Below are 26,830 nucleotides of genomic sequence, written 5' to 3'. Positions count from 1 at the left end.
TGTTAATAGTGTTTATTTGCTTGACAAGAAGTGGAAGGAGGAAAACTGAACCCTTCCTTATCAATCTTCTGTTATTGACAATTTGCTCAAAAGGGACTAGGAGGAAGAAAACGTATTTAATCCCCACCCCTATTATGCTTTACTTAGATATTTTACTTTGTCATAATCTGGTACCATTAAATATCTGGTTCCATTTCTACTCTTGGCAACAAAATAGCAGCAGCACAACTGTGTCAGAAAAATGACATTTGACAAAAACTCAACCGATGGCAGGAATAGAACAGTAACTGGCCTGTTGACCTAATGCTTCCAAGTTATGTTGTTGAACTTTCAGTCATGTAAAAAGTAAAACAAGTTATGTAAATCTCTTTTTATTGTGCTAAACGAAAAATGCCACTTAAGGTTATTTAAATTCTCATGTATTTCTTATGTGCAGGGATAATTGCAATTCATTTTTCACTGTCAATTTTTCTACAAGAATAAACAGATCAATATTTGATCAGGTATTTAAAAGTTTTGTATATTACTTCCCATGAACCCATTATTTTAGTAACTTAAAATCTAATTTTGAAAGTTTAAATCTTTTTTTTATACTTTGCCCTACATATGGTTGACAGCTTGATTGTTATCTTGTTGTGCATGCTTAGAAAAGACACCAATTTTAAACTAAATCTGAAATCTTATTGTTTGCACAAACTACAACTAAAGTGTAATTCACAGTAATAAAAGCTGAATGTTCATGATTCTGAAATAGTTATGCTCCCTTGTCCTGAAATAAACTCCCCGTGTTTGTGTCTTCATTGTGTGTGTGTGTGTGTGTGTGTGTGTGCAGGAAGAGCTGCGTCTGTGTGTTGTGTTGTACTTAGCGGATAAACTCGGAACACCAGTTGACTGGGAGCTTAGCCCATGGGTGGCACAGCTGGAATAAACTGGCATTAGTGAGAGATGTTTGAATGAAAACTGCCTCGTTAAATATGATGGGTGTATTCGGCGATACCCGGGAGGCGCTCTGGTGACAGCGAAGGAGAAGCTGGGAACAATGCAGTGCCTGCTATATTCAAGACCCAAACGGAGGGAAAAGGGAGACTAGAGTCTAAAAATATACAAATGCTTGAGCTAAGTCTTTCACCTGAGTCAGCTCAGCTTAGCTCATAATATTCAGACTGGAGGACACCAACTGTAGGGCTTAAGTATTTATCATTCACTACAGCATTTAAAAAATGGAAACAAGAAAAGTCAAGAGTCATGATTTAAAACTTTGGGGGTTTTTTTTTGTTCGAAACACAACCAGTGTCCTGTTTAGTGTGCCCCAAAGTGACACTGCCTTGATTTAAACATCTGTTATTATTGATGTTGAGAGATCATTTCAAGCAAAAGTTCATTAAAACAGAACACGGAGCGTTCTCATATCAATGGAACACCTTTTTCTTCTGCTTTAAACAAAACGAAGGCAGGCTAACAAGAAAGCTTGTTTAACAAAGTATTGGTGGTTTCTGACCCCTTAGTATGATGGTATGATTTGATGGGGGGAAATGGGGGAGGCAGATAGGCAGGCTGGTTGGCCCCCTGTCCTGGGGGGGGGGGGGGGGGGGGGGCAGCAGTTTTCCTCTATCTGCTATCCCGTGGGGTGTTGGGGGGTCCTGGCTACCGCTGCTGCCTTGGCGGGGGTCTTGGTGTGGAGATGACTAGGCACTCTCCCTCTCTTTTTCACCACTTTTTTCATCCACCCCAGAAGAACATAAACACCGTCTGAGCACAGGTGTTAGCTCACTTTGCACAAATAGTTTGCGTGACTGAATGACATGTTTTACATGTGTTTGGTCAAATGAAATAAGGCTTGTCATGTTAAAGCATTTAGATCACTTCTTGCAGTCATTATCGAAGTAGCTCACAAAAAAAAAAAACACTCCAGAGTGAACAAACTGACATTTGTTTGATATTTGTTTGTCCCAACAGTTTTGTTTACCTACCTAAGATGGCCAAAGTGTTTGGTCAAGGTTTCCCGAGTGTCCACTGCTGCTACGTTGGACATCGCAAAGTCATTCAGCTCTGGAAAATGAGAAAAGGCTGCTCTCTGCAAGATGAAAAAAAGAATTATTGGTGCATATATATATAAACATATATTAACTTGTGTCAATTTCAAGCACTACGTGATTTCTTTCACAATCCTCTCAGTCAGATTGGGTTCTGTCATTTCCAGGGATTTTTCAATACATTTAAAACCTGACAAAAAAACTGGATGTCCAAAAAAAAAGCCCACAGCTAACAGAGGGCTGATAGAAACTCTGCTGATCTCTGATTAAGTCGCTGTTTACCTGCAGAGAAGTGATCTTGTCATAGTGCAACGTGGTCATTTCTTTCTGCGTAAGAGCATTTCCTGTCTGATCATTGATCTCAAAACCAGAGTAAAACTTTAGCATGTCGAGAAGCTGAAAAGAACAAATAACACCAATTAGGATTTCTTCACGGAGAAAACAGGTTTTCAAAGTCACTAAAAGCTTGTTTTACCTGACAAAAGAGGTGGCCCTCCGTTTCTCTTTTAAGGAGGCCAGAGAGTTGGCAGCTGACCACAAGATGAGAGTCGTCCAGCATTGTGTTGAACCATCGTCTGGTGGGCAGCAGCGCCTGGAAACACAGGGAGGCCATAGCATTTGTACTTTTGAGCAGACATGAACGAATGCTTTTGTAAGAAAGAAAGCCATTTAAAAAACTAATTAATTGCATTTTCACCAACATTTTAAACAGGAAGGGTAAAACAAAGCAACTGACTTAACAATTACCAAGTTTTTCAGCAAGTCAACCCCATTTATGAGAGGAAAACACAGCACATCATAGTAAATTTAAAAAGAATCAGCCAGATTCCCAACCGAAAGATATACATTTCAGCTTCATGATTCAAAACTGCCTTTTAAAGACAGCAGCTGCAGCGCCTGCATCCCTAACTATAAATCAAATAATTCAATATCTATAAGCCACCTTTGAGTGTAACCCTTCGGACGGAATAGGATCCTTTTCCCTGCAATCATATTTAGATTCTCGTCAGAATGGGAAGTATGGATTTCTTGCGATTGAGGCTTTGTGAAAGGATAGTGCTGAAGGACATGAAAAGTCTCTGGAGACAGTAGGCTAGCTGACCACAAGCTGCTGGCAGGAACTGCAAGGCTAACCTGTCAGCAAAGAGCCAGATGAAATCTATTGAGCGTCTGTGTTAGACAGATTTGATCTGCTAAGGCAGCAGAAATGATCGTCTTGTGGCACAACATGTCTTCACAACAACCTCATTTGAAGGCTTGACTGTTCTCCATTCCCGTCTTTTTTTAACACAACTTTATATCTTTATTTTAAGACTGTCGGCACGATTTTGCTAAATGTAAAACACTGATATCTACAATTATTCATTTCCAACAAATTAAAAAGATACACACAACAATCACTAACCTAAAAATGACGTATCCCCATAACTTCCTGTTTGAGGCAGATATAAAACATAAACTAACTTCATCCTGGTGGAGTAACTAATCCCTATAGGAGGTTTTGAACCAGTAGGTCAGTTCTCATTCACTCTTAATGACTAACAGTCTTGCACCATTATTGTTTTTTTATCTCTATGGATAGGTTTAACATAGATGTAAACTTTAATAGGGGCAAATTTGTCATAGGCTAATCATTTGGTATCATTTTCACATTCAAAACACAATCAAACATGGATAATATCTCTTTACAACAGTCGTTCTTGGTGTGCTCCAATAGCCTTTTGGCTTGGTTCTCCCATTTAGTCACCGATTAGAGGAAAGGTTGTGTTTTACTGAGATATATCCTCCCAAAATGGTGACAAAACCAAAGACTGACTTCATACCCAATGGGTTATGTTTCATGTTTTCTTTCATTGACAGTCGTTGGTCAGAAACAAAAGTTTGATTTGACAGAAAAGAACTCACCATCAGAACATTTTGCGCCTTTCTGACTGTAGATCTTTTTAGGGGAATGGCTAGGAGCTAAAAAAATCTTTCAAAATAAATGATTATCTTATATTCTTGCTAATATGAATTCAAACTAAAACTTGAATTAATTAACTTTTATTTCTAAATAGAACTAGGCAATAAACCAAAGCCCATTTCCCCAGACATTGCCCTCAGTAGGAGCTGGAATTTGACATTTATCAAACACCCTGTGACAAAAATTTGATTAGAGTGAAATTAAAAGGTAAACGATGATTAAATTCTAAAACACCTGTACTAACACCATAGTAATGACGTATTACTTTGTTCATGACTGATTCTAGACATAATGTCAGTGGACATGATCTCAGTTTTTACATATAAACTTTAGTTGAGTGAAAACCAAGAGTGGGATGTAAAGTTCAAATTAAAAATCTGTCTTACCTCCAAATCAATTATGAGCTCAATGAATCTTTCACAATAATGGACTTTGTCCATTGACAGAGGCCCTGTGGTAAACAGACATGAAAAAGATTTTACTTCAGATACACAATGTTGTTCATTTAAAGTGCGAAACATGAGTAATAGACTGTCCCAAAATGTCAGGAAGCTAGATGGTAACATTTCCAAAAAATCTGAAGCCAGCAAACATGAAGAAAACACCAACCTGCCTTGCTAAGTGGATGAGCTCTCACAATGAGAGGCTGCACGGCCAGCTCAGCAGCATGCTGGGAGCTCAGCCCTCATTAAGCATTCCTGTTCCTCTCTGTGTGTCTCTGTGTGTGCGCACTTAACGTGGAGACATACAGCAAGCCAATAGAGTGATGCTGACCCTGCTGGGTTTTTGCTTGTAATCAAGAGTGTCAGGTTGAATTTTATCTAAACACTCAGTTTTTAGCATTCTGATGGGGGGGACTCGTGTGTCGGCCTGTATCACGGCATCACGGCCAGCGCATTTAACTGTATAGAAGCTGGAGTGCATGTTTCTTAAGCTGCTGCACGACTCAAAGCAAGGCGACAAAATTATAAGAAAAAGTAGACATTAGCTGAGTGGCCTGGAGGTAAAGTGTCTGCCCGAAGGCTAGAAGATCGAGGGTTTGAGTTCCCGGTCATGCCATATCAAAGATGGTAACAATGGGACTCAATCCCACCTTAAGCATTAACTCAGCATTAGTTGGTTGGATTGGGGGATTAAACTGCCAAAATGTTTCCCTCACCAGTACCCCAGTGCAGAAAAAAAGTGCATACACCCAGTTGTGTGAGTTTTTGGAATGCAATACTACATTTAGTTTGGATATCAAGGTAATGGTAAATACAGGAATAAAGCTGAAAAAATCACATAAACACCTAAATCTGAATTGAAGTGCTGAACTAATATTTTCCAAGGACTTTTTTATTTAATTTTCCATCTTCCATTTGTGCATTTATGCTTTTTCCCCCCCAAACCAAACACATTTATTTACCTGTTGGTGGAACTGACATGAGAACGCCGAGAAACTTTTTAATGAGAGCTGAGAGAAAGGTCCTTTCTTTGATTGCCCTGGAGAAGATACAAAAAAATCAGAATTATCAAAATACAAACAATAAAGAGCAAACTTAAATTGGCGTAGATTTGATTCAAAACACCCAAAAAACAGGCTTACTGCTTAGCCGCATCAGCATCCATCTGGTCAAATTTCTTCTTGATTAGATTCCAGAACTTTTGCAGCTTTGGGACTTTTTTCAGCTCCTGCTGCAGCCTAGACTGCAAATATGATGCAAAAAAATGTAAGAATCCAATTTTTTGGAGAATTAGTAAACAGGGAAGAAGTCAGTGTTAAACAATAAATACACACAAGACAATATTATTTGAAAGAACACAAGATTGGGATGTGGAATGACAACCAGAACATAGGGCGGTAACTAGAAAATGTGAGCTTACTGGTAAGAGGCACATCCACATTGGCAGGGAGACGAGCTGCTGTACCTGTTCTCTGATCAAATCAACCTCCTGCATAGAACAAGAAGAAAGATGAAATGCAGTCATGGGATTTTTCCAAAAGCACAGCATGTGACAAATTTTAATGCACCTCAGCCCCTAATAAAAGTCTGAACTAAATTATTTACAAGCTTTTATGGCATACAATCAAAGGGCAGCAGGCTATCGCAGCAGATTTTAAATTGAGACGTGTGTTTCTTTGAGGTCTGATGCAGCTGTTAAGGATACAAACGACCTGCCAAGAGAAGCACTGCACGGGCTACCACTGCCACCTAGAGGGCATTCCAAACAATTACAGAAAATTGCACATAAAGTATTATTTTAAAAGGATATTTTTGAAATGTCAAAGGATATGGCTTTTTTTAAATAAATGCATGCAGCCTGTTTATTATCTTAGCTTGTTATTTATTTTAAAATGTTTTAATTATTTTATGTAATTATTTATGTACGTTTATACATTTAAATGTAAATTCAACGTTTGTGCCTTTTTGTTGTTAATTGTAAAGCCCTTTGAGCTGCTCAAAGCATGAAAAGCATTTTTTAAAATAAAGTTTAATACTTGAATGACTGGAAGCATCCAATACTCTCATCCCCGACACCTTTTTTTTCCTAAAACGTTTGGTTAATGCAGTACAAACCAGGCTGTTGAAGCAGTGATCCAGGAAAACCAGGAGAACAGTTTGTTCCTTCAGACAGAGTCCAGCATCATCGCCTGTCAACACAGCTTCCATCACGCATTTGAAGAAGAAGGGGAAGTGGCTGGGCTTCTTCTTAAACACCTTACAAACATTATTAACAAAAAAATAACAAAGGAAATTAGAATACATGACTCAGCCTTTTATTAAAAGCAAAAATAACCTTGCTTACCTCCCATGCTGGAACATTTTCTCTAAACTTCTCATTGACAATGCAACAAATGGACATCATAAAAGCTTTGCTGGACACATCTGGTGTGTAATTCACCCAAAGGTAGTTCTCAAGGTATTGGCTGAAATAGAAAAGGGACAAAATATGAAACCAAACAAAACTGTTGACAGTTCAAAATTGTAATATCCTTTTTTCCCTGCTGCAATTTTAGAAGAAATCAAATGGAAATTCCTCACCTGAATTCAAGCAGCATAATTTTTCTGATAGAAAATCTGTGAACAATTAAAAAATATGTTAAGGAAAAAGATTGTTCAGCATTTCAAAGACAGATAAGAGGAAAAAGTATAGACTTACTTGGACTGCACAATTTCCTTTTCGTAGACATCCTCCATCACCTAAAAACAAAAACAGAAAAAAATCCATAACCGATATGTCAGAGTAAATTTATAAGTCACAAACAAGAAAAAAAAAACAAAAATATTTCTCTTGTATTTTGTGCAGACACAACTACTGTCTCAATTCAACCCACAAAGTTAACTGCATCAAAAGTCCTTTTGATCAGTGTTTGTTCGGTAAAATTTATCAATAAAAACCTGTTCAAACCAGATCAAATATTTTCCCATTGTGGAATTATTGAACAGCTCCAGGAACAACTATTAAAGCAAAGCACTGACCTATCCCAAAACCTCTTATATCCCAAAGTAACATTAAATGAAATGGACCAATGCAATCTACAAAGTTTGCACAGTGAAATTGACAAAATATTACACATCTAGTGCCAAGCCAGTGCAGAACAAATCAAGATTCCTCAGGTTTATGCTAGACAGTTAACACTGCTTTGGCAATGTGAGTTTCTTCTTATATTTTGTCTGACCTTCAAGTGTTTAATTTCTGCTATTGTTGCTACATTGTCCAAAGTCTTTACAATGCACTTGGAATACTTCATTGAGAAGAAAAGACAAATAGCTGAAGGACGGATCAGCTACTGAGACTATTCAGAGTAAAAATAAAAATCAGTTAATGTCCACTGAAAAAAGTCCAAATTAAAAGATGAAAAAATAATTCTGATTAAGCTATTGTATGCAAATACTGAAACTCTTTCCCCTCTCTGCTTCTGTGCCGGTCCCAAGCCCGGTTGCTTTGAGAGGGTTGCGTCAGGAAGGGCATCCGGCGTAAAACATTGCCAAGTTTACCATGCGACTCGTTCGCTGTGGTGACCCCTGATGGGAAAAGCCGAAAGGGAAACATGCAAATACTGAAACTCTGATTTACCTTGGGGTCAAACGGTAGCTTATTTTTAGCTTGAGGGGCCCAATACTTATTAGCCAACTGGAAATATAAATGAGAAAATTTAATCAGCCTTAAAAATCAAACATGTGAGAGTGGTATAATTATTCAAACGTATCTTTGCAGTACATATGAAATGTGCTTCTGTTGCTTACCTGGGTGACATATTCTGCATTTATCTGAGACACTGAAGGCGCTGCAGCCTTCTTAGCAGCGGGTTCTTTCTCCGTAGTAGTCGCCATCTACGAGACGACATCCACAGTAAACAACAGAGATCGATGACACATCAAAAGCAGCAAGATAATAAAAGGTATAAGTAAACGCCAATCCGATTAAGGTTAAGATTGTGGCTACTAATATAAGATAGCAAACGAAATGGACAAACGTAAAACTTAAAGAGAACACTAACTGAGCTTTGAAGAAATATGCACTTCTAAAGAAAAAAAAAAGGCCGTTAGAAATCTTTTGTGGAAAAAAAGGTGTATGGAGGGCAAGACTCGGAAACATTATGGCAACTTCCTTTGCGATTGGCTTCGTACTTTTGTTTTGCCAAACGCCAACAGATAGAAACGTTAGCTTTCCCCACAATATGCTAGGCTACTACTTAGCGGCGTAAACAAACTTATTTCAGATATAAAACTTGTACATATGTTGTCACCTGAGAAATAAGACAAATGAACTAACCTCAACAGTTAATTACTTTGACATAAACGTGGTGAAAAAACGACGCCTTGTACAACAAGCGTGTACACAACAACGCGCCGATTACCACTAACTTCCTGAATGGGTACGTCTCTGTCATTGTCCCCTGGAACAGCGACAAGCACAGGGTTCCGCATATACATTTCTCAACTTTTAATGGCTCAAATGTTTTGGGGGCCAAGATTCGTCTTAATTATCGGATTATTTTTCCAATACTGCAGAGTTAGGTCGAAACACCAGTTTTAGGCATATATTTTATGTTTTGTAACAAATTGAGCTACAGCACCTCTCTAAACAGGCTCATATGCCTCTTAGCAGCTTTGAACAGTTTTACCCATTATTTCCACAACATTTTTTCTTTCAGGTTATTTGTTTAACTTTTGGTTGTTTATTTTATTTAAATGATTTTTTTCATTAGTAGCCAATTTTATATTTAATTTATTTTTATTTAAATATTTTTTAACGTTTTTGTCTGTATGTTCTTTAGACTTATCTGTATGTCTTTGGAGCTGTTTGCATTAGGGAAGCTGGTTTGGGTGGTTGGGGGCATCCATGCTGATTTATTGAGACTTTCAGGATAGATAGATACTTTTATTGTCATGGTCACTCATACAACAGAATTTAATTAGGTGTACATAGGAGACGAGGTGGGAGAATTGGAATGGCTTTATAAAAAAAATGTTTTCAAATCTGTTGAGCAGTTGTGTATTTTTTTTTATTCAAAACAAAAAGAAAACATTTTATATATTCAAAAGGGCCCTTTAAATAAATTGATTCTTTTGATCCACAGTTTTTAGCTGCCTCAAAGGTGTTTAACATTTTGAGATGATTGTTGAGTGTTTAATCCAGTTAAAAGTGCTTCAAAATTCTTCTCTTTTCTTTCTCTTTGTATTAGCAGTTATGATGATAGATAATATATTGATAATGGAATACCTGTTGGTTTTAGTCAAAACATGTCTCCAACAGCAATATTTAATCTAAAATAATGAATAAAGGACAATTAAAATACCCCAAAACAGCTTTATTCAAAACAAAAGAATGAAAATGATAAGCTTTGCATACATTAGAGGCATATTTGACTGTTTCACAGTGTAAGATGTCAACTGTCAAACATGGAAGTGTAAGTGTAATGGCATATGGCTATTTTGCTGAATTCAGGGTTGGTGAATTTGGTCTTTGCAACAACGTCTGGTATGCACTTTGTTGGTAAGAGGCTCAACCTACAAGAAGTGAATACCCCAAACAGTCTAAAATATGCCATAGCTAAAGAACAAGACGGTAACCTTTAAAACATGGAGTAAAACACCTCCAGATTGGAATCCCATTGAGATTAAAAAAGAGCATTTAGGCTACCAACATTAGCTTCCTTTATAAATTAAATTAATATAGACGCAGATGCTTTATGGTATACAAACCGATTCCAGGATTTGTTTTATAATTCCAGTTGCTCAGTTGTAATACACTTTCATTTCAGACACTGACAACTTTCCAGTCAAGACCTTGATACACTGAAGTGTTCTATCAGTTGACTGGTTGTGTTGTCCCCCCACTTTTTTTGGTGTTGCTCACTCTTGTAATTTAGAACTTAGACTTTCAGAATCCCATCATACCCAACATAATTTAAAAAAAAAAAACATTTGCAAATGGACATTTTCATTTTTTGCTTTTACACTGATATGGACAAATTAACTTATATAAATGAAGCTTTTTTTTCTTGGTATAATCATTAAATTTATAATTCTCAAAATTCTAGCATCACTTGCAAGATGCTGTTCAAGACAAGTCTGCAGCTCTCAAAATGTTCTGTTGAAACGCTTTTCAGTTCCCATCTCTTTCCTTTATTTGGTGGAAAGGTTTAAAACTGTATACAGTTTTTTTCCCTGTTGCATTTCTTATTGACTTACACGGTGTGAACAAATTTTTAAAAACCTTTGATCAGAAAATTACAGCAGTGACTAAAGTGTTTAAATTGGCAAAAAAGAATGTTGTTCTTACAGATACAATGGATAGTTATTTATTTATTTTACATGTGAGAAAGAACTTTATTTGCTTGTGGTAAAGATGTGGCAGTTTGAAGAAGGGTCATGTTGATAATGTATATTCCAGAAAAATAAGCAGGTTTATGTTCAAACCCAGACTAGGTTAAGTCAAACTCTGACAGAAATGTTTCTAGTGGGTCTCACACTTCTGCTTCAGTTGGCAGTCAAACTTGACAGAAGGATCTAAGATCAAAGGTTAGACCAATGCTACTAAAAACATTAAACAGTTAATGTTTGCAAATGATTTAGTATTTTAGGAAATGTATTTAAGTTTTCCAATCTATTCTAGAGCATATTACGTAAGTTTGGAAAATTACTATACATGAAGTTATAGATAATGTTATAGTTATGTATGTGCTTTACGTTAAAAGTACATTTTAATTATAAACTGCCTATCCCTCCTCCCCTGCATACTCTCGTCTCAAAGGCCAAAAAAAATAGTCTAAGATTAAACTAAGAATCATTCATATCTTAGAACTAGCTTTGCAGAACCGCCAACCAAATCTTGGCCGCTGTTTTTACTTATATATTTTTTAATTTTTTTGGTTGTTCTTGCTAAAAAAAAAAAAAAAAAAAAGTCAAATTAACTTTCAAAGCCCAAAAGAAAATTGCCCTTGGGTTCACTTTGGTTAAACATGATTTTATTATCTGCAAAAATTGGACTATTATTGACATGTTTTGGTGAAAATATACATTTTTTGCCTGTCTGAGACAAAATGTAGGAGTTTGTTTTTTCTTTTTTGTCTGATTGGTGGTATTTAAAAAAAGCTATGCTCTTTGGCACATGAATAAACTGTTTCTTAAATACAATAAGTGTCAGATAATTGTTATTTTTAAATTAACAATTAATTTCAAGCACAAAAAAGTTTCTACTTTGAAATAGGATAACAATATATCATCTTATAAACTAAATAAGTAGTTTTTAAGATGAGTGGCAATAACGCTTTGCCAAGTGATTTGAGATGAAAGGTCTAAAAACTGGTTTTGAGATATTTAAAAAAAAAAAGTAAAATTCAGGTTTGTTTTGAAAAATCTTAGAGAACATGTTAAGACATTCAAGCCAAGGAAAAACTGCTGTACTTCGATTGACCACAAGAGGGGAGCACACACCACTGAACAGCATTTGTGACCGTCCCTTCAGCAAATGGAGAAAGTTTGATAAAGTCAATGCTGTGACTATAAACATGCATGCTTTCACAATCGTTCATGTGATGGAAACAAAGCATTACACAACAAAAAGAATGTCAAGACAGAAACAAACAAACTAAACCACAATGACTGAGTCAAGAAGACCACGATGTGAGGAGACGCCTCATGTGGTGAGGCTGGGCTCCCCCACTCTGAAGCCCACTGCTATGAGGAAACCGAGTCACAGACATCAGCAAGGTTTGCCTGGAGGAAGAAACACACTGTTTAAAGTCCATGTGCAAGGCCACGATGACAAGGGCCGTGGGCTGGTAGGGACAAGAACAGTATTAGCCAAAACACAGTGCTTCTTTGTGCAGTGGTTGCAGGTCAGCATGGCAGAAAATGTACATTTGACAAAATGCACGAGAAAAATAAATGTCACCCTGTCTTTGCTCATTTTATGATGAAGCGCTGTGGCGAGGATACAAAGAAATGTGCCTGCCATAGGCCATCACGATGTTTAAGACAAGGCTGTGAAAGTACACTTGTGGGTTTGCCAGAGTGTGTTTTAAAAACAAGCATGCTGAAAGACAGAGCATTATGTTTAGTGTTTGATGGATAAGTGGTGGCCATGCAGTGGAATCTAGCTATTGTGCAAAATTAAACCAAAGACATTGTCTTTGTGACATTGTCACAAAGACAAACAGATCAACAAATCATAGAGAACATGTTAAAAATTCATCTTCAAAAAGCACTATTTTTATTTATTTATTTATTTTAGAAATAATCAGGATATAGTAGAAAAAAGGTTTACAGTCTTAACAGGAATTATGCTAATGATCCACAGTTTGAGTATTTTCAAATTAAATTGTAGCTAAATTGACCTGACCAATGTGAAAAGAGTGCACAAATGGAAAACTCAAGGTAGAAAACATAGAAAGAAAATGTGATCTTGAAGTGGTTCTTTTTAGCTGTGTCGCTCAGAAACTCTCACTTTGTAAAGAGTCTTTACAACTTAACAGCTCAACATTAACACACTGTATGTTTATGGGGAATTGGATTGCGCCCTCATAAATAATTGCTTGTTTGTATTTTTCAACCCCCCGATACACATCTTCAGGCTCCGTTGGCTACCACCATTGTTCAATTTTTGATGACAACAATCAAAACAACAATGTGTAGGGTGGAGATCAATAGTCCACTTCAAAAGGGCGGCAAAGAGAAAAGCTGGGGTGAAGATGCATCCCAACTCCAACTATCAATACGGTTCATGATCTCTGAGAAAAGAAATGTTGCAGAAGCGATGGTTAATGGAGGTATTTTCTTGCAACATCGTCACACTGTTCCCAATGACTATCCCCCTTTAATACTTGCTCACTCATAGAAAAAAAACTTGCCCTGCAGCCATGTGTGCTAGTGTCCTTCTTCTATTAACCAGGCTGCCTTAGAATCAATAGAAAACATAAAAAGGTCTAATCTTTTCAGGTACTTGGCACTGATTGCCTATTACACAATAATAACACACCAAGGGCTCTATGAAGCATGAGAAGGAATCCCACTCACATCCTCTGAACATATAACGCACAGCTCCAAACCAGTCTCACAGTAAATCTCTAGGTTTACAACCCAACTGATGGCGTCAGAGATGGTGGCTCAGCCTGTACAAAGGATGCAGGTTAAGAAAGATTCCACCACAAACAGCGGGGTATCAGGGTGTGCTGCCTGGTGGAGTGAGGAACTGCTGGAGTCTTCCTTTGCAGAGGAAAGTTCTGTGGTATGCAGATGTTCCAAAAGTCTTCTCTGTGAGCTGAAGGGACAGCTGCTGTGGGAGATTAAAGAGTTTCTTGTTGGTATAAAACCCTTCGATCTAAAACGGAATAAAATGGAATAAATACATCTAAACAACTTGGATACATGTGTACTTTCAATTTTAACCAATTAAAAGCGGCAAGCGGGTCACATTAATAGGTGGTGCTTATTTTCTGGTCCCCTTAGATCTTCTGGTAGGCAGATCAAGTATGTCCGTTCACTTCAACTTTGTTTCTATGAACTGAACCAGCCAGACAGGTGGAGGATCTTGGAGTCGGGAAAGTCCAGGACAGGGACCAAAGCCACCGACGGACTGGACTCTAACAAGGAGCTTTTCAAGCTTTCTTCAAGTCCTATGGAAGGAAAGAGACAAAATCTGTTAATCTTGTGAGATTAATCTTGTGAGATTTCGAGCTTTAGTCAACATTTGGTACTTGTGTGGGTGTCCCAGTGGGGCTGTCCCAGTGCTGTGGACACACCTAACCCTTCAGCCAGACACAAAAGGCTTATTTTCAATTTATTGGCATGCTCAACTAGATTGCAGCCTCTTACCCCCCCCCACGTCTAATTCAGCTTCCCGCAGTGCTGACATATGGTCAGAAAGGACTGAACGCCAGACTACCCGTCTCAATTTTGTACACAGAGCCACGCATGACTTAACTCACACATACAAACATAAAAAAGGAGCAACCGAGCAGCTTGTTGGGAGTCTCCGGTGTAATAGATCCTCTGCCCCTGTTGAGTTGGGATGTTATGAAGCTGTGCTGGGACCACCAGCTGACACATACTGTTAGTATGTGTGTGTGAGGCTAGACTAGTGGACTTGGGAGAATCCATCGAGTGTCTCAGAGCTGTGCCTGATGACAGCCTGTCTGTTTAGCAACAGCCAGCTGGGCGGTGGGCATTCTCTCTTGTGATCTGTACATTAATTGGTCACAAGTCATGTGTCTTAGGGTTGACAGTTTGGCCTCATATCATCTGTATTAATGGCGTGCTGGACGGAAAGTGGGTGTGGTCAAAATGAACTGGCATTGTCGTAATAAATCCTGGAGAGCACCACTGTTCCACTACGGCCATTGGAAGTGTCAACCTAAATACATTCAGGGTGACATCTGTCTAAACTAATTTCTGTCAAAGCATCATTCCTCTGTGGTTTTTCTGGTAGACAAGCAAACTAGAGTTCTTTTAATATCCTCTACTGTATTCCCTATTTCACATTTGAACTTCCAGAGATGAGAGCCATTCAGCACAATTCATAACCCTCATGCTCTCTCATTTGAAGCCCACTCAGCATGCCAAACATGTTACAAAGAGCCCCCACACTCTAATTAGCTAATATGCAGCACGGCTTAAAATGCTACCATAGAAAACAGGATTTTTTGGGAGCATAAAAAGCCTAAAAAAAAAAAAATTGTTATCAGAGCACAACGGGAAGTCGGATCCTCTGGAGATAAGTTAGCTGACAACCGATTCACTAAGCAGATCACACACAGCGGCCTGTTTCATTGAGAAGAAACAAACCCTTCATCACACCTTCAACGCTGAGCCTGTTTTAAGTCAGGATGTTTTAATCTTTGTGCCACCAGATGGGAAATAATTGCACTCTCTCTTTTAGTCTGTGCGTGCAGTCGTGTCATGAAAGGTGGACTTCGAGGGTGGGAAAGGTGACATGAACGTCAATGCACTTTTCTGCTTTTCATCTGGCTTTAGGTAAAAATCGACCAAAGGCAGCACATGGGCCTTCAGACCCAACATTTCCTTTGGTTAAAAACAGAACAAATCCAATGTGAACCTTACATTACACACAGTGTTACCAATCATTGTGCTCTTCTGAAACCTGCACAAGAACCCAGACTTGAAGGTTAACCATATCTTAACTAATGTAAATTTTTCATACAAGCCCAAACTAAGACTGCTAACCTTTGCTAAACACCTAAAGACCCACTCCAATGAAACATCCAATGATGTTCTTGTAGCCTTTTTCTGATGATGGTGAACATATATAAAGGAATTTAAGCTTAAAACTGCATTTCTGAGTATTCCTTTAATCAAAGTGATGTAAATCACGAGCAGAAGAAAAAAAAATGCAGTTTGAAAATGCTCTCTGTTTTATGTAGAAAGAGAGATGGGCGGGCCACAAGCTCCCTGCTCCACTCCATTCTGATGCATCCACCTGCAGACGACTAGGACCACTCCGTTTTCCTCGTCTGACCTGACATCTGGCTCAGAACTGTACAGCTGGATAACTCAGATATTGCTCGCCTTTTTTTTGCATTGCTAATGTTAGCTTGGGGTTGTGAGGGGCTGTAAGGTAGCAGAAGAAAGGATTAACAAAGGGATGATGGGATATGAAGGCAGACTTACGTCTGTGCCAACAGTCCCGCCCCACAACAAAGAGGCAAATTTCTGCTCTGCAGAAACTACATCCTAGAAAGCTACACAGGTTTGATGGATTTTATCTTAAAATGGCATAGTCATAATTAAAAGACCAATGGGAACGCTTTTAAGATGGATCAAAAGGTGATTGCAGTGGGACTTCAAAATATCAAGAATTTTCAAAAAGGAGGAGTGTCATTTCAGTAACAAATAGCAATAAAGGGAGGGTATTTATGTAACCAAAGTGAAGTAACAGTTCTGTTTATAGCCCTCCACGCTGGTTAAATTGACCTTTGAAAGCCGTTTTAAAAACGTAATAGTTAAAAGATGAAGATAAATGTCTGTGCATGCAAAGATACAGAGAAACAATTGTTTTTAAACACCTGTTTTTCCTTTTTGAACATAAATATCTGAATTTAAGTAAAATATCAACTCTGCTTCTAGTAAAATTATTTTTGTGAATGGGTTTTAAAACTCAGTAGTTGGTGGCACTTTATTTTATTTAACTCTTTTTATTGCATTCGTATCTGTCTTGTATTGTTTTTTGTTTTTTATAATTTTATGCTGTTTGAAAAAAATGTTCTTCATCTGCCAAATTTTAAATGTTCTTTGGTCTTACTCTTTATTGTAAAGCACTGTGGTGCCCTGAGGGAGTGGAAAAGTGCTTTATAAATAAAGCTTCAATCATTATATTTCATTTGGGCCCCAAACTGTGTTCTTGATCATTTGAAAATTGTCTTATTTTTAAAAACTTTTCATGAAAAGTTTTATTAGGGGCGAAGACAATATTTAGTAAAAAATAAAATGAATGCACCTGTTTATGAAGTAGAAAAAAATACTAAAGGGGGGCAGAAGTTATTACATTAAACATACATTTTTTCAAATTAAAAAAGATATTTTACCAGAAACCAAAGAAAATGTTATTTTTTGGACTTCTGTGGACTCATCCAAATATTGGTCTTTTATTGTGACAACAGAAACATTTCCTTTAAAAGTGCTGAAGATTACTGGGAAAAAGTATCTGCAGAGCACCTCCTGTTGTGGTTTGGGATGCATCCACACAGACTTAATACCTGCGTTTCGGATTACCCAGGGTGCTTGTAATATCGGATATGAGTAGTTTCTTTGAGAAAACCTTTCAATTGTAAGTAACAAGTTGAGACAGGATGTTTAAAGGCTCATTCGGAGCATATGCCATGTCTATCAACTGTAAATCCTAAGAAAAAAGGGGGTGTGCAGCCACCTCCTGCTGCAGTGTTGCCTGTCTGCGTGCTGACAGCAGCGGTCAGAAGGCTGTGACTGCTAGCGCCAGAGGTGTTACTTTTTCTCCTTTGACTTTTTGGATTCATCACCCAGTGATTACAGTCTGTGACCCATAAAGACACCCGTGAGCAAGCTCACAGGGCTTAGATGTGCACCGACTGTAAGGTAACAGATTACAAATCAACGATGAGTAAGTAAAAGGTTTTAGAGAATCAGTTTGTGCAGTCCACAATCAAAGGAACATTCCTGTCAGGGGGAAAGATTGACATTCATTTTGCACCCGAATTACCCAGATTCAAGTGATTGAGGACACAAAATAACATTTTAAAGCTGAAAAAGCATTTTTTTTAACTTAAACATCATAGTTATTTAATTATTAGTAAGAGTTTTGTCTAAAAGAAGAAAAAAAATCATTTTCCCTTCTGGTACAGATAAACACAAAACCGACAGCTAACATTTATGATGAAATATTATTCGATATGAATGACAGAATTAGGCAACAGCACAAAAAAACATTTTTCCTCTACCTTGCATATCGAAAAATACTCAAAGTAGATCAACCTTTTCCCGTTTATTTCTGGCATCCATACATTTCATGTTTAAAATACACAGTTTGTCATAGCTAAATATGACAGTTAGATGGTCAGCTCAGCAAAGACTCCAAAATTTTATTTGATTGTCTCTGGGAGGTTTGACAAGCGGGTCTGTGTGATGGATGTACTCATTGGCCTTTTTCTCTCAGAGAAAACATCTCTTAGGACCAACAAATACCGCTTCCCGTTTGCATCATCGAGAACTGAGAACCCTGGGAGCTTAGAGACAGAGGAGTATAAAAGAGTAATGATGACAAAAGACCGTGCCAGCTGCTAGGATTACTGTACACACTGCAGACACAGCAAATGACTTACTGTAATTAAACACATGAAGAAATCCCGGGAAGGGTCTGTATTTTCTAAAAAAATACTTTGCGTAAACTAAAAGCACTTAAGAAACTGAGGTTGAAAAGGAAAAATCTAATTTTGAGTAAGTATAGTACAACTGTCTTCATTCACAATGGATAAAAGACTCCCTTTCTTTTATTAAGCTGGAAAAAAATCAGACTTTCTCGTAATGGCTCTGGATTTAAATTTTCTGAAATTGGGTCACCTTTTTTTAAAACATGTCATGTCTTTGACCATAGAAACAACCCAGTGAACTTTCAAATATATTAACAGGTATGAGGTGTTTACTGTCTTTGCTGGGCACAGATTGGTAGCACAGTATATTCATTCATTCATTCATTCATCTTCTTCCGTTTTGTCCCTTTCAGGGTCACGGGGCTGCTGGAGCCTATCCTGGCCACTTGTGGGCGAAGGCAGGGGGGAGCCTGGACAGGTCGCCAGGCTGTCGCAGGGCCACAATCATACACCCTTTGACTCTCACACTCACACCTATGGACAATTTAGAGTTGCCAATTGACCTATGAAGCATGTTTTTGGACGGTGGGAGGAAGCCGGAGTCCCCGGAGAGAACCCTCGCATGCACGGGGTTAAAGACATACTCCAATGAAAATGATGTTTTAGGTGTTTTTTAACATGTTACTGTGGCATTTTTCTGATGATGGAGGACATTTATAAAGATTAAAATTGCATTTCTCAGTATTTCTTTATTCAAATTGCTGTGAATCAGGAGCAGACGAAAGAAATGCAGTTTGAAACAGCTTGTAGGTATGACGTACAAACTACAATCTGCATGTCACATGATCTCTGCTCCGCCCTAATCCGATGCATCCACTTGCAGACAAATAGATCCATGTGCATCTTTGATTTTCTCGTCTGAGCTGCCATCTGCCTCAAACTGTATGGCTGGACAGCTCCGATATTGGCCGCTAATGCTAGTTTGAGGTTATGAGGGGCTGTTAGCTACCGGAAGAGAGGGTAAATAAAAGGCTGAGCACAGGCTTTATCCACAATGTATGTCCTAGAAAATACTTTTTGATTTTGCCTAAAAATGCCATATTCCTTTAACAATAAATCAAAAGATGATTGAGTGGGTCTTTAAGTTTTGTCATTTATTTTTAGATTTTTAACAAGTCAGACAACTGAGCAAATGATGGGAAAAGGTCTAATCTACAGTCAGAGTGGTTTATTATTAGAATAAGCTTAAATCATATATTCTTCTTAACACAAAGTAAAAACACTTTCATAATTCATTATTGCTTACATTTAAAAGCTACATTTTAAAATGGATGGTCTCAAAAACAAAAAACAAGGGGATTTTTCTGAACTTTGCGGCTCTCACTGGGTTTTGGTCTGTAAGAAACTCACCCAGGTGGCTGCGAAAGGTTTCAGACCCCTGGTATAGTAGATAGCTTCCACAAAAAGGAAATATCAACCAGCAATGAGATAAAAAGCGTCTCACAAACAGCTTTAGGATCAAGAAACAAGCCCAGGGTTTGGATTTGGTCTTTCAATTTTCATGGAACTGAACATCTGGGATGCTAAAGCAAAACAAATCCATTGGAAGTCACATTTTTAAAAGTTTGTTCTTTAACTTGAGCTTTCAGGCTTCACTAAATAGAAAATCATTTGTCAGCTGGTTTTATTGCTATGATTGACATACCTGTAACAATCTGCTGTGCCAGTAAGTGGCTGCACTTGTAGAAGACTCTTGCACACTGTGGCACCAGCTTCGCGTCCATCATCTTCTTGGCTTTCACAAACGCGGTACTAAGTTCTTCAGTCACCTGCCTGGCATCAGTGCTGCCCAGGTTATCAGCAGGCCCGGACAGGGAGATGGCGAGTGAGCCGCTATGGCCATCAGAAGACTGCATCACGTGGCATTCAATGGTCCCACTTGCCACCTCAGAAGTCACGTGACTAACAGTTCTTCTGGTGGGATCGTCTTCAACGGCGGTCACGTGAATCTCAACGGCTGCATCCTTGGGTAAGGCGGGCACCACTGCGATTAGTAGTGGCAAAGGTTTGATGTCAGATTCCCACAATAAATCCTGAAAAACACACAGATGGTGCTTCAATTAACGATGTGGGAAATTACATACCATGTGCTGTTATACACTTTGATCAATCCTACATACCCCCCCCCCCCCCTTCCCCCGCTGAGATACATACTGTGGTCTCTGAACACTCACCCATCAACATCTTTGTAAAGCCCATCAGAAAAGAGCCACAACACTAAGAGAGGCTTTCTACTTGACAGACTGACAGGCCATCAATTAATGCAATGCTGTGAGGTGACCCTTGGTAATGATAGTGTACAAACAATTGAAAAAGAATCCCATGCACCAGAAATAAGATGTACAAATGAAATCATTTCAAGATGCACTTGGTCTAATTAGAGGATCTATGCAAGATGGATTCTCACCTTTGTGTGAAGATCATTCCAAGCATGTTAATGCCATTTTACCAATAACATTTAGTGCCTCAATTTATCCACAGAGGCAAAATATCTTTATTTTTTTCTCCTTTGGACTGAGGACCATTAGCAGTAAGAAAATGTCTTGGAGCAGTGCTACCATGCGGTCCTTTAATAATACTTCGCTGTGTCTCCATCCGCTAATGGGAGAGAAATGAGTGTTTTATGTAACCGTCGTTTCAGTCAGTCGATAGGGCAAAAACACTTAACCCCTTTTTCAATTTGTTGGATCAATTTTCATCCACTTACACCCCACTTCGTAAATGCAGAATAATAACAGGTTACTTACATTTTATTTTGATATTCGCTCACAAGAAAGAAATCACTGACAAGAGCAGATGGCAGCTTTTCTGTCCCTTCAACGGACAGACCCGTCACGAACCGAACCGCCAAAATCACTCAAGCAGCATTTACCTTTAGATTAGACGTAGGCAAACGCACTTTGTGCATCAATGTGAAGCTCTTCTCTTTAAGAGTTTGACATAAAAACAAAGACAAAAAGTCTTTAATGAGTGTCTGACAGGGTTAAGTCCTTGTGCTTATTTTCAAGAGACCTTGTATGTAGCGATCAACAACAATCACAAAAGCAGACAACAATTCGCGGTTGCCACAGACCTCTCTGCATGTCAAAGTGACAGCACATATATGTGTCCACCGCTTTGATAAATGTTATATTAGCACTGCTGGCACAGGTTAGGTTTTCTCCTAGAGGGAACTGCTCCTGCGCTTGTCAATAGTGATTGAACATGGAACTGAGAGGGCAAAGTGGTGGGGAGGAATGACAGGGCAGGGAGTTCTTGCTCAGCGAGGCTTAAAGGCCACCCTGCAGGCCTTCAGCGCCGAGGTACTATACCCAATCCACAGTCTGAGAGGAGATTTGAGGACTTCAGCGCTGTGCTACAGCCCCTGGCAGGATTTTGTTGCTGTGGCAGAGTTGCTGACTTTTTATAGGAGCTGTCAGATGAGGTTAGATCAGTTCCCATTTGTTTCTTATTTTAAGTATCACAGTTTTGCATCAGACAGGAAGTTCATTCAGCAGTGATGTGGCCCATAGACTAAGAGTGAATTTTGTTTGTGTGTGAAAGACAGAGAACCCTTTCCATCCTCAATTTGTCTGATCCAACATAAAGTTCAAAATGCGGTGGAGCTGAGTGCTGGAGTGGCAGTCTGAGAGGGCTGGCAGACGGTAGAATGTGTGCACATGTGTGCTGAGGGTTTGTCCCACTCCTCACTCACCAGATAACGCAATCCATCTCATTACTCTGATAGCTCCTATGCTTTCCTCTCTGTGGGCAGCAGGTAAAAGCACATAATCTGAATCTGCTGTGTTCAGCCTTCTACACTGATGGGGTGTGACCTGCTTCTCTTTATGTTTGTTTTCTTTCTTCTTATTTTCCTCCCTCTAACTGGCGGCCGTGCGCCTGGAGCGTGCGGAGGGTCGGAGGGCTAAGAGGCGTGAAAGCCGAACGGTAAACACGGTAATAAGGAAGAGGTGTAAAGGAGGGAAACAGCAGGGAGCTGATGGGAGTGCACTGTTTAGCCAGTTCCCCTACATTTCCTGCCCAGCAGGACACTTTCAGCATGTGGTTCTTATATCTCAGCACTTACTATAGCACTGTCAGTCTGCTGTATTATCCTGTCTTATTCACTTTCATTTTCCTGAGATCCGTCTGCAGAACTCACCTGACTGTTTAAACAGAAAATTGCGTCAGTGTGCAAAAAATTATCTTGAACACTTTTGCCATTTTAAATTAAATTTGCATAAATGTGGTAATAATTAAAATTAGCAACAGTTAAGGTATAAAAACTAACAGAACAAAAGGCTTTCTTAAATTCTATGTATTGTGCAAATACAATAAGCATTTTTATTTAAACAAAGATTTAGTACTCACAAATCCAATTGAAATTTAATATAACTCAATATGACTTTACTATAAGAGACGCTTGTTTAGCATTTATTGATTTCCCGTCTCCCCTGTAAATGAAGCCTTTTGGGCCCACACTTGCATGCACAAAGACAAACAGACTCTTTGTGGTTTAATGCAGCGTAAATACAATTTCACACATGTAGCAACTCCGGTATGCTCCCAATTAACCCTGCAAGCTTCTTCATCCACCTGATTAGAGAAATTCTCAACGCACAACAACTGAGTTCATGGGCTGCACAGACACACCAGAGGTTTCTACCAGTGAGGTAAGGTTTTTTTCTCCATCTCACAAAATATGTTTTTACTGTCAATGTATGCAGTCAGTATCTATATAATACAACCAAACAGTATGCATTGTTCTGGCAATTTCTTAAGCACTGTAATCTAAAAGGAATATTCTCTAAAACCCCTTTTACTTACAAAAAAGAAAACCAGAATTTTTTTTTATGAACGCTTTAACCGAAGTGGAAAACAGTTCAAGGTTAACTGAAAAAAAATCATTAAAGCAAAACAAACAATATTTTGAATTATTTGATTTAACTTACATTCACTTATAAACATCAATATTAAATATTTGTAATTTAAGGGTAAAATGTAACATTTCCCTGCTAAACAATTCTTTTCTTAAGATATAGATCTAATGAACCTGCCTTTTTCATCTATGCTTTTTTAGAGTTCATTTCAAGTGGAAGGAGCGGAACGTTTGAAAAGCTGTTCTCAAATTCATTTAAGATGAATGCATTTATAGTTACTTTATTTTTACTTGTATAGTTAACATAAAAAACATGGAGCCAGTTTAGCTCGTGCTGGTTTGCGGCGCCTTCCGTCCGTGAAACCCGGGTTCGACTCCGGGCTGCTCCCTGTTCCCTTCTCTACCTCTGCCGGTTCCAAGCCCGGTTTGAGAAGGTTGCGTCAGGAAGGGCATCCGGCGTAAAACATTGCCAAATTTACCATGCGACTCGTTCGCTGTGGCGACCCCTGATGGGAGAAGCCGAAAGTGGAAGAAGAAGTTAACATAAAAAACATAAAAAATTCTCTCACAGATTTTTTTTTGTAAAAGAAATTACATGATTTATTTTAAGGAAGCTAAAATCAGACAAAACATACCACAATGCATTAGAGGTTATGATGAAAAGTGGCATTGATGGAATTAAATATTTCATCTGCAAAAAGTACTACTTAGTCTGCACCATTTGGTCATTTCTCCATTTAATTATTTTTTTATTAAAGCCTCCAAAGTGTTTGTGTATAAATTGCAACAAAATAAGGATTTCAACAATAAATGCGAAATCCAAGATGATTTATAAAAATCATCTTGTATATGCATATATATATTTGTTCAATTAAATACATACTGGGAATATCTGCTCCCCAGTTTAGGGTTGTGGGTTACTGACCCTGAGCACAAGATGGCTTTGTCTGAAAAACAATTTACAGGTGGGACCCTGAGCTGTCAATTAGTGCTGCTTCAAGGGGGAAATGTCTCGAAAGGCAATCTCTTGGCAGCAATCCTGGGTCAGTTAAATTAATATTTTGATTGTTGTGACAGGATTCAGAGGCACAACAGATAGACAATGCCATCCATCTTCACTAACCTTTGACTTGAACCCAAAATGCTAACTTTAGAAGCTTGGCCCCTGAGTTAGCCTTGTTATTAGAGTGATTGACTACTTTTAATGGACACTCACTGCCAAGGCTTTCAGGGTTTCTATTCCAATATGAACTGCAAAAACGAAAAACGTGTCAAATCACTGAACAAAGGCACCAGCTTATAGATGATGCATGTGAACTGTATGTTTTAAAATTCAAAAATTCTTTTTTTAATCATTTTCAATATGTATCAGCATGATTACTGGCTTTAACTGTCTTTATCATTTTACACAGAGTTCTACTAGTGACACCAAGTTGACATTCTCTTCCCAGTCTTTAACACTTTTTACCATTAAAGCAAGCCACATGTTGGAGGTGGGCTCCTGCCTTTTCCCTAAGGCCCCATCCCCATAGTTAGACAGATTACTGTGGGAGGAGAAGGGCTGCCAAGGGAGACTGAAGCCCCTAATAGATGTGCGGAGAAGGGGTTGTAAGCCAGGGCGGTAGAATAGAGGCAAGGGTGGAGGGTGGTGGCAAGGAAAAGGAGTTAGGAGGGGGATAAGCTGCTCTGAGAGTTCAACGGCGCTCCAAAATGGTGTGTGGGGGCAAAGGATTAGGGAGGCTCTGAGGAAGACATCTGCTTCTGTGCCAAGCTCGGCATTATCAAAGACACGAGCGCTTCCCACATCATCAACTTTTCATGAGTGCACTCACTGGTAAATATCAGTAGCAGCGGCTCCAGTCTCAGGGGGGCAGAGAGGGGAGCGAAACACTGCCTTATTTTACAACTACAAAACACAATTCTAAAGGCCTCTGAAAAACTCTGGTACCAAAGTAAAACTACCCTCTTCAACTCATCTCTGTCTTCTGATTCATTAAATATGGCCTCATCCTATTTGAGTACATTGCATAAGTATGATCAATATTTCCTCTACATCTATAATAAAACAGCTAGACGTTAGTATTCAACACAGCCGCTGCTTTATACTTCATAAAAAGAAAATACAGCTCAACAGCAACTGACCTTCTCCTCCTCTGTGGCCCTGAAGAGGCTTTTCCAGGCGTTTCTAACCAGCCAGATGTCCTGGTACCTTGTGATGTAGCAATGGGCCTGGATAACATGAGCCAAAGTCAAGCTGTGGATTGTAGCTTCCAGAACCTTCTTCACATGGCTGAAGACCAGCTGGGTTTGAAGATGGGTGCTACCCTGAAGCAGCTGCAAGGTGCAAGGGACCAGAGCGATTTGACCAGCACAGAAAACCTCCTTGTTCACCTGGAGGAGAGAAAACACACAAAAAGGTTGTAAAAGCAAGACCAGAGTCTACACAAGCAACTTGAAGTAGATCTTTTAATGCAGGATCAGGATGCCAGAGGGCATCATCATAACAGCTTAACAAAAAAAAAAAAGAAAGCAGACCAAATCATGAATCAGAAACCTCAAATGTCTGTTCAACACAAACAATCAATGCACACAGTAATGCTAAAATATGTATGTCCACAACACAGACTGTCTATATTCCCTTCGGCTACACAAGTATGGCCTGATTCACAATGACTGGGAAAAAGAAATAGTCAGAAATGCAATTTTAATCATAATGTTTTTAATATATGTCCACAATAATCAGAAAAATGCTACAAAAACCTGTTAAAAATACCAAAAACACAATTTAAATTGGAATGGGTCTTTAAACTACATACCGTATTTTCTGGACTATAAGTCGCACCGGAGTATAAGTCGCACCAGCCCAAAAATTAATTATAAAGTAGAAAAAAACACAGATAAGTCGCACTGGACTATAAGTCGCATTTTAACTTTCACAACCTTATATGACACAATCATAGCAGACTGTTTATCTTATAATTTCACAGTAATTTTTTCTCAAACTTATTTATTTATTCCTTTCATGAAGCATCATTGGCCAACTAATACTCTGTTTTCATCCTGTTTTTGTAGAAACAGTTGTCATTTTTATTGCATTTCTGAATCTATGAAATCATTGGAAAATAGAATATTATGTTGTTAGCCTTCAAGATCTTATTGTAAAAAAAAGTTTGCTGATTCTCTGAGTCACTGAACATACTCTTAACACTTAACATACCTCATACATCAAATTGACCCAGGAACATCATCTCTGTTCCTCACAAATGAACATAACAGGAGGGTTAGCAATGTATTCATTTCAATTTAGTTCTAATATAAGTCGCTGCAGAGTATAAGTCGCACCCCTTGCCAAACTATGAAAAAAAGGGCGACTTATAGTCCGGAAAATACGGTATACAAAACTCATATCAGTCTAATACGAGTGAAATAAAAATATTGTGGGAGAAAATAAGAGTGGGTTTAGGGACAGATACACTGCAGGTTGCCGCTAATACGGCTGGTTTCAGTGGTGGTTTAACCACTTGTTAGGTTTACGGTTCAATCGAACTTTGACATGGGCCTAACAAGTTTCAATAGCCCTTTTATCCTAATTAAAAAAAATACATTATTTATCCTTTCGCTTTACTTAA

At 38.5% G+C, this 26,830-nt stretch overlaps 2 protein-coding genes across 4 annotated transcripts in view; both read right to left on the bottom strand.

Moving 5' to 3' along the window:
• The window catches only part of aqr (aquarius intron-binding spliceosomal factor), a 45,541-nt gene extending 36,656 nt beyond the window's left edge, over window positions 1-8,885 (bottom strand). For both annotated transcript variants that reach the window (XM_023951542.1, XM_023951543.1), the window contains exons 1-14: window positions 8,755-8,885; window positions 8,226-8,312; window positions 8,056-8,112; window positions 7,138-7,178; window positions 7,020-7,055; window positions 6,784-6,904; window positions 6,555-6,695; window positions 5,860-5,928; window positions 5,582-5,682; window positions 5,402-5,478; window positions 4,383-4,447; window positions 2,509-2,625; window positions 2,316-2,429; window positions 1,971-2,074 (exon numbers count right to left, since the gene is read on the bottom strand). In XM_023951542.1, coding sequence (XP_023807310.1) covers window positions 1,971-2,074; window positions 2,316-2,429; window positions 2,509-2,625; window positions 4,383-4,447; window positions 5,402-5,478; window positions 5,582-5,682; window positions 5,860-5,928; window positions 6,555-6,695; window positions 6,784-6,904; window positions 7,020-7,055; window positions 7,138-7,178; window positions 8,056-8,112; window positions 8,226-8,312 — 1,130 coding nt within the window. In that variant the 5' untranslated portion in view covers window positions 8,755-8,885. The remainder of the gene's footprint in view (window positions 1-1,970; window positions 2,075-2,315; window positions 2,430-2,508; window positions 2,626-4,382; window positions 4,448-5,401; window positions 5,479-5,581; window positions 5,683-5,859; window positions 5,929-6,554; window positions 6,696-6,783; window positions 6,905-7,019; window positions 7,056-7,137; window positions 7,179-8,055; window positions 8,113-8,225; window positions 8,313-8,754) is intronic.
• Window positions 8,886-12,692: 3,807 nt separating this feature from the next.
• dph6 (diphthamine biosynthesis 6) overlaps window positions 12,693-26,830 on the bottom strand; it is a 57,351-nt gene continuing 43,213 nt past the window's right edge. For both annotated transcript variants that reach the window (XM_023951414.1, XM_023951413.1), the window contains exons 13-15: window positions 25,344-25,592; window positions 19,989-20,376; window positions 12,693-14,101 (exon numbers count right to left, since the gene is read on the bottom strand). In XM_023951414.1, the coding sequence (XP_023807182.1) occupies window positions 13,983-14,101; window positions 19,989-20,376; window positions 25,344-25,592 (756 nt within the window). In that variant the 3' untranslated portion in view covers window positions 12,693-13,982. The remainder of the gene's footprint in view (window positions 14,102-19,988; window positions 20,377-25,343; window positions 25,593-26,830) is intronic.

Source organism: Oryzias latipes, chromosome 22, assembly GCF_002234675.1.
Source record: "Oryzias latipes chromosome 22, ASM223467v1".
Taxonomy (NCBI): domain Eukaryota; kingdom Metazoa; phylum Chordata; class Actinopteri; order Beloniformes; family Adrianichthyidae; genus Oryzias; species Oryzias latipes.
The sequence above is the reverse complement of the archived record's forward strand: the minus strand, read 5'-3'. Positions and strand labels throughout refer to the sequence as shown.